Genomic DNA, 8,255 nt, shown 5'->3' with positions numbered 1-8,255 from the left:
CATGAGAAAGATAATTATAGAAGAGATAAAATATTCTTCTTTTTGATCTCTAATGCAAACTTGAGTTTTGTGGGATGTACTTTAATTTTTTGGTAAAACATCATGTTAGTGAGATACATTAAATTTTACGATATAGATAACATTATTAAATACATACAATTTTATATATTTTATACTCTTTGTAATCTTTATATTTTTAATAAATTATTATTTCTTTTATTCATAAAGATAGATAAAAAATAAAATCGTATTATATTCACTTCTTATGTATAATCTATTTCACCTTCTCCACCAACAGATCCTAAATAAATAATGTGTAAAAAAAGTTTCACGTTCACAAACACCCACTAGCACTTTCATCATGCCCATTTTGTCCCTATATTCTCTTTCTTCATTTTCATATATATATATATATATTTTGAATGATGATTGTTTCCTTGAGTCGTAGAACAGATGAAAAGATTACAATATTTGCAAGGCACCAAGGAATATCACATCATGAGGATATGAGGGTTGCTATCACTTTTGAAGTGGTAGGTAAGAAACCTCTGAAGAAGCGAGGTTTACATTCGACCTTCCAACAATATTCTGAAACTAACACAGGGAGAACATTAAATATCAACAAGGATGACCTAAAAGCAACTACATACATAAAACCTTTTGGTACTTTGATTGTTTTTTACTCACATCTTCAAACATGGGGGTATGATCAGATTACTGTTTTGTGAACATGTTCATCGTGTTGAATCCATTGTCGTTTAGGCAATCGAACCCAAAGTCATGGATTCCAAAATCTTGACAATCCAGCAACCATGCGATGTTGTCCTCCCAGGATGGTAAGCTTGACTCATTACTGTAACAAGTTTCTGTTGCTGGTGTGGCACCGTTCCATGAAGCATCAGCTAGGGCAGGTTCATCGAGCCATAAGCTCGCCAACAAGGTTTCGTCGTTGCAAATGCTGTCTAACAAAGAGGAGTCATCGGTGGTGGAAAAATTCACAGTTGGTGTAGTGCCGGAATTATCCTCTGATGAGTTGGTGATGCTGCCGTCATTTTCTGTGATATTATTATCTGCAGAATTTTCAGCATGGGGAGAACTTTCTTCAGGCTTGGATTCTTTGTTTAAAGGTTCATGAGTAACTGGGTCGATTCCCATTTTTAAAAGCTTTTTCTTGATGTGGGTGTTCCAGTGGTTCTTGATCTCATTGTCGGTTCTGCCTGGCAACCTCGCTGCAATTTTCGACCACCTGCCATTATTAAGTTTGATTGTGAGGGTTCATTTTCAGATGCTTCGACGAGAGAGAGAGAGAGAGAGTGATTAAACCTCTTTCCGAGACGAGAGAGAGAAAGAGAGAGAGAGAGATTAAACCTATTTCCGAGACGGGAATGAAGATCAATAACCAATTGTGCTTCATCATCAGAAAGAAGGCCCCTCTTCAAATCAGGCCGAAGATAATTAGTCCATCGAAGCCGGCAGCTCTTGCCACAGCGGCGGAGGCCAGAGAGCTTAGGAACAGCACGCCAGCAACACTGGCCATTGGTGAGAATAAAGTCGATGAGTTTCTTGTCCTCCTCAACTGTCCACGGTCCCTTTTTCACTCCAAGTTTGTCACAGCAAGGCTTCCTACCCATAGCCTAGTCGCACTAGACACAAACTAAAATGTAATTAAGCTCACCAACTCTATACCCGGAAAGACCCAAAAGCCCCACACCACAGACCCCTTTATATAAAGTGCTCGAGCAGCTTTCAAGGATGAAATATAAAATTTTTGAAAAATGAAGATTATGGGATTTAACCGAGTTAATATATGTAAATGTGGACATAAATTCAAAATTTACAGAGATGGGAGGAGATCTCAGGTACCACCAATAGTTTAAGAAAGCGACGTTTGAACTAAAGCGGGTGTTCGTGTGTGAAAGTAGGGATGATGGGTGACCCAAAGACAATGGCTATACCTAAGCATTTCTCCCCAAAAAAATTCTTCCCATTTTCCTACAAAACCCCACTCTCCCTATTGCACTCTTTAATCATTCCATCATCCATTTCGTCATCACCACGTTTTCATGTGCTGGCTATTATTGTCCCATTTTTTTGAAGGGGAATATTATAGAAGTTTTGTGTTGAAACCAGTAAAAAGTTTGAAGCAGAAAAAAATCATTACATAGCAAACACAAAGCAGCAACAAGCATTAAAGAAAACAACCAGTACAACACCATAAAGGTTTTGCGAATATCAGCGGTTCAGCTCTTCATCCGATTCCGTCGAAGCACAGGAAGCCGTTCCTTGTTAATGAGACCGGTAATCCTACAGAAAGGCACATAGGGTTAAACGTGTAAGGAACCAGGTGAGTCCAATGAGAACACGAGAACAGCTGACCAATATATAAATATTTTTTAGAAGACACACCTATATTAATAATATAAAATTTTCAAACCGAATAAACATAAATAAAAATTTAAATTGACATATATACATTAATAATAAAATATATATAAAATATTAATGAATCATTATATTTTTTATTTTTATAATTTAAGTTGATATATTTTATATATATATTAATAAGTATATATAATTTAAATAATTTTTTAATTTACGATATAATGCCTAAAGTGGACATTTTACATTTTTAAAAATTACTTTTTAAAAGTAATTTTAAATAGTTAAATTTTATACTGTAATTTTCAAAAAGCAATACCAAACTCCCCTAAAGTATAACAAAAAAAAAATTATAAGTGATTACAAGCGTTTTTATGGTTAATAATTTCTTTCTGAAAAGACTAAACCCAGTTTCGAGAAGAAGTGGGTGTGCGAATTGACCTCTAGGTGCTCCAAGGCACTCACGCATTCTTCATCGTTTTTGTTTGAAAGGTTTCATGGTCGTTATCAAGCTTATAGTACGATTTTTAATTCTCACGCGGGGGTAGAACACAAACTTCTTTTATGTATTTATATATATATAATTTTGGAAAATTTTACAACGTTCAACGAACACCGATGAATACTACTAATGATGAACATTATTAATTTAATTTATAAAAATTTAAAATTTAAAGTACTCTATATTATAAATTAGTTAAAAAATTAAAGATAGCTTTTAAAATAAAGGGTAAACTATACTGGTGACCATCTAACTATTTTCCCTTTTCATTTTGACCATCATTTTTTGAAATTTTGTCAATCAGGCCACACAACTATTTAAATACATTCAATTAAGCCACTTGCCGTTAATTTGTAACGGAGAAGTTGATGTCGCGGTTAAAATATTTGGTATAATTACACATTTGGTCACAATTACTTATAAATTCTATCGATTTGGTCCTAATTTTAATAAATTCAAATAAATTAATTATGTTTTATGAATGGTATAGATTCTCAATCATAACCAAATAAATAGAAAAAGATAATGCATACAACCTATTTTTGGTTTTAGGCTAGCAATATAAAGTTGAACCTTTTGGTACTGTCAAATTTTTACGGGTGTAAAAGTTATACTGGGATTAACTCACGAAACTTGTTGTGGGCTCAGTCGAGAGAGATAGTGAGATGGGTCTGAGTCGAAGTCGGACATTGAAGAGAAATATTTGACCATAAATGAAAAAAATATATCACGTGGATATTTTTTAATGACATCTGACGAAGATAATTATAATAAATACATATTAAAAATTAAAATATTGTATACTAAATTTTAAAAATTTAGTGCCCAAAATACAAACATCTTAAAAGCTTTGTGACTATTTTTTCACACCCGTAATTTGTTTGTTGCTATTACTATCTTTGAGGGTTAAATTTATTTTAATTTATTAAAATTAGGATCAAATTGATAGAACATATAAGTAATAGTGATCAAATGTGTAGTTATACCAATATTTTAATTGTCATATCAGCTTCTCTGTTAAATATTAACGACAAGTGTTTTAATTGAATGCATTTAAATAGTTGAGTAACCTGATTAACAAAATTTCAAAAATGGTGGTCAAAATGAAAAGGGGCAATAGTTAGGCGGTCACTCGTATAATTTACCCTTTATTTTAAATAATTACCTTTAAATTTTCAACTAATTTATAATTATACATTGAGTGCTTTAGAATTTTAAAATTTTATAAATTAAATTAATAATGTTCATCGCCGCTTTTCAAACCTAGAAGAATCATCCTCTAATTTTTTAATTTGTACTCTAAACTCGTCACAACTAATCTTTGCTTTGAGAAATGTTGAAGAGTCCATGGACATACATTATGACAAGAAGATCATAAGTTTAATACCTATCGGAATATTCCTTTTTATTTATTCTGATTAGGGGTGTTTCTCGAGCGAGTCGATCGTGAGTTGGACAGTGTTTTATTCGTACTCGTTAAAAAAATTTGTTGCTCTACTCGATGCTCGTTAAGCTCGATGCTCGTTAAGCTCATCGAACTTTTTACCTTATTTTCTTAACTGTAGGTAAAATATATTAATACTATATAGAGCTTAATATAATCATAAATTAATAAATTTAACCTAAAAAATTATCAAAAGAATGTATGAAGTAGTTTCAAAGTCTAAACTCTACAATAACAATCCACAAATACATTAAATAATAAATAAGATTTGATTTTGAGTGTAGTAAAATATTAATTAATACTTTTGTATTCTTTTGTTGTTTATTAAAAAAAATATAGATTAGCAATTTATATATTTTTTATTATCTATTAGTAAATTAGTAATTTTTTGAATGAAATAAATTTTTAAGATAACTACTAAAAAATTATATTAAAAAATTAATGAGCTGCTCGCGAATTTATCGAGTCAAGTTGGATGCTACTCGACTCCACTCATTAAGGTCTCGAGTTCGAGTCGAGTTAACCTGAGTCGAGTTTTTACCTAGTTGTGATTGGGTAGAGTTCGAGCTGCTCAACTCGTTAAGCACCCCAAATCGTGATGTAATCTCTTATTTATGGAATGTATTGATATGATTTTTAAAAAAAATATGAGATTGTGTATATATGTTTTAATCTTAGTTGTCGATATAAATGATCTAGACCATTGAATGTAAGGAGACTCAACTATAAATTAAGACCAAATCCCCCCACCTCATTGAAGATTAAAGAGGCTCAACTATAACAAGAGGTCTTGTCCATCTCATTGAAGACACATAAAGTTTAACAGATATTTATTCTTCACTTATGAATAATTTAATCAAACATTTACTCGATATTTCTCTTTTTATTTTTCTTTGTCTTTAGTTACTCTCTTGGTGTGTTATAGAACCTCCTATCTGACTCTTGAAATTCGTTAGTAAGAGGATCAGAAAATAGATCGTCTAAGCAAATTCAACCTAAACAAAATTATCGCATGCTTAAAATGAAGTCTGATTCGTGAACACATATATTCATTAGATTAAATTCAATCATAATAAAAATGATCTAAATAAGCTTTCAAAGCTTAACCCTTCTTCAATCTTGGATAATTCAGAAGTAAAAATATTACTCTTTCGAATACAAGAGCTCAATGGTTTTTAGGAGAGAATATGATAGGGAAAGATGGGTGAAAAAGGTTAAGGGAGAGTATGATGTCAACTATTTAGCCTTTGTCCCATCTCTCACATTCAAACATGAGAAAATACATATGATTTTAGCCATGTTATTTAATAATGGGTAAATCTCATTTTTAGTCATTTCTCTTTATTTCTAAATTCAAAGGTCCTCAATTTTTATGCTCATTTTGCCATAATTCTTATTTGGTAAGCTTAAATATTTTATAATTAATCTAATTACACATATTAATTGATATCCATATGACTTAAATCAATGTTTAAATGTTGACTAAAAAATGTAAGTCGTTGTAAATCGTGTATGAGTGGAGATTGTCTTTTATTATATATACTTCACAAGATCAATACCTCATTACTATGAGACAATATTCTTACATTACCAACCGTTGACACATTGTTATTACAATATACAATAAGATGCGGTTTAGAACATGTTGACAAAATCTTAGATTTACTAGAAGTCTTTCTATTTATTTGTTCATGTAATCTTTATGTTAGTTTGTTTTGATTCAGTTAGAAATTTAGTTCCTATTTCTGTGGTTGTTTATGTGCTATTTTCAGGACTGAATATAATTTAAATAAAGTGTTTCTTCTTCTTTTATAACGCCTACAAAGTATTTGTTTTCTCTTCAATGTTTCCTTGGGTTGTTGTAGAACTAGTGTTGAAAACATTTTGATGTTTCGATATAACAAATTAAGTATAAATGAATTTTAAGATTTTACAAATGATTTTCTAAGTATATTCGATTTAATTACTCGAATATCAAAATATTACTCCAAGTCTTTCAAAGTTCAATTTCAATCCTTACTAATGTGTAAAATTGTGTTTTATACTTAAAATATTTTTGAAACAATTTTCACAAAGTATTTCGAACAAAAAACGAGCCTAAAATCAATTTTTCCAAAGAGTGTACCGATGCACCAATCCATGCATCGATGCACCATTGAATAAATTGAACATCGTATGCATTTTATGCATCGATGCACATACCATGCATCGATGCACTCAGGGTTTTATGAAAACATCGAATGCATAATGCATTTTATACATCAATGCACAAGCCAAGCATCGATACACTCAGACTATTTTAAAACATCGAATGCATTTTATGCATCGATGCACTCTTAGTGCACCGATGTACTCTTAGTGCACCGATGCACTAGCCCTATGCATCGATGCACCAGACGCTCCCAACTGTTTTATTAATTGTTTTCACACTTAAACGGCTCTATTGACTCCACTAATCATCCCTAACGTTCAGAATCAATTGAAGGAGTATTTAAACAAGCTTAGAAGCCATTGATCAATAACAAGAAACAACAAGAAACAACAAGAAACTAGAATCAAGAGAGAATCAAAGAGAAAGCATCAAACCTCAAGTTTGAGCATTTCAAGCCTATTTTTCATTCAATATTCATTTTGCTTTCGAGAACACAACTTGTACTCAATTGTATTCATTTTTTAGTGTTCTTTTCTTTGTTCTAGAATTGTGTAAACATCTTGCCAAGTGAGGATTTTCTTGTAAGTTTGCAAAATTTGTATTGTTCTCTTTGGGAGAGAGTGTTCTCAAGAATTTGGGGTATAATTCTTGAGGGATTTGTAAGGTTACACTTTATCCTCAAAAGAAAGACAAATTAGTGAATTTGTGGAAAATCATTAGTGTGGATAGCTAAGGTAGTGGACGTAGACTTTGGTTGAGAAAGTCGAACAACTCTAAATCGTTGCGTAATTACTTTTAATTTTCTGTAAAAGCTTCCACCGAAATTTTAAATTGCTAATTCACCCCATCTTGACCATATTCTTCGATCGATTAACTCAATAATTGGTATCATAGCCTCACTCATTTGAAGGTTTAATCGCCTCTTGAGTCGATCCGGGAAGAGTTACATCGATAATCAAGTCATCAATGACCTCTATTTCAAATTCTGACTTCAGTCTTGATTCATTGCTCGTTAACAAGCCTCCTTTGTTCAATGGAGATAATTATGCTTATTGGAAGAATAAGATGATGTATTTCATTCAACCAAGTGACATGAGAGCATGAAATATCATAGAAGACAGATACATCAAACCTTCCACTCATCCAAGATTTTGGAGTGAAGGAGAGACAAGAATGTTCCAGCTCAATTCCAAAGCTATCCATATTATCTTTTGTGCTCTTGGACCGGATGAATACGGGAGAGTTTCATCTTGTACAATCGCCAAGGAGATATGAGACAAACTACAAGTCACTCATGAAGGCACAAATGAGGTAAAAGAATCTAAAATTAGTCTTCTAACTCATAGCTATGAAAATTTCAGGATGAAATCGGATGAAGATGTCAAAGCTATGACATATAGATTCTCCACGATTTTCAATAGTCTCAAATCATATGGAGAAATCATTCCAAATGCAAGCTTGTAAGGAAGTTAGTTTACTCTCTTCCAAAAGCTTGTCAATCAAAGAAGACGGCGATCATCGAGGCTAATAACTTAAAATCCTTGACCCTCGATGAACTTATTGGCTCTATCCTCACACATGAAATGATGCTTAAAGAAGAGGAAGACCTTGAGAAAAGAGACGAGCCAAAGAAGGAGACGGAGAAGAATAAAAACGTGGGAATTGCTCTCAAATCAACAAAAGATGAGAGTGATTCGGATGAAGATTATGATGACGGGGAAATGACATTGTTTGCCAAACGGTTCAGAAAAATGATGAGGCCTAACCGAGGAAGAAAA

The 8,255-nt window shown here is 32.2% G+C and overlaps 1 protein-coding gene across 1 annotated transcript; it reads right to left on the bottom strand.

Annotated features, from left to right (window-relative positions):
- Positions 1-612: 612 nt before the first annotated feature.
- LOC120114420 (MYB-like transcription factor ODO1) lies at positions 613-1,679 on the bottom strand. Its single transcript, XM_039135350.1, has 2 exons — positions 1,369-1,679; positions 613-1,246 (listed from the first exon to the last, which is right to left on the bottom strand). The coding sequence occupies exons 1-2, from the start codon at positions 1,629-1,631 to the stop codon at positions 715-717; spliced, it is 795 nt and encodes a 264-aa protein (XP_038991281.1). The 5' UTR covers positions 1,632-1,679; the 3' UTR covers positions 613-714.
- Between the last annotated feature and the right edge of the window lie 6,576 nt (positions 1,680-8,255).

This window comes from Hibiscus syriacus, unplaced genomic scaffold (assembly GCF_006381635.1).
Source record: "Hibiscus syriacus cultivar Baekdansim isolate YM2019G1 unplaced genomic scaffold, ASM638163v2 tig00110223_pilon, whole genome shotgun sequence".
In the NCBI taxonomy this organism is placed as follows: Eukaryota; Viridiplantae; Streptophyta; class Magnoliopsida; order Malvales; family Malvaceae; genus Hibiscus; species Hibiscus syriacus.
This window is presented reverse-complemented; position numbering and strand designations above follow the sequence as displayed.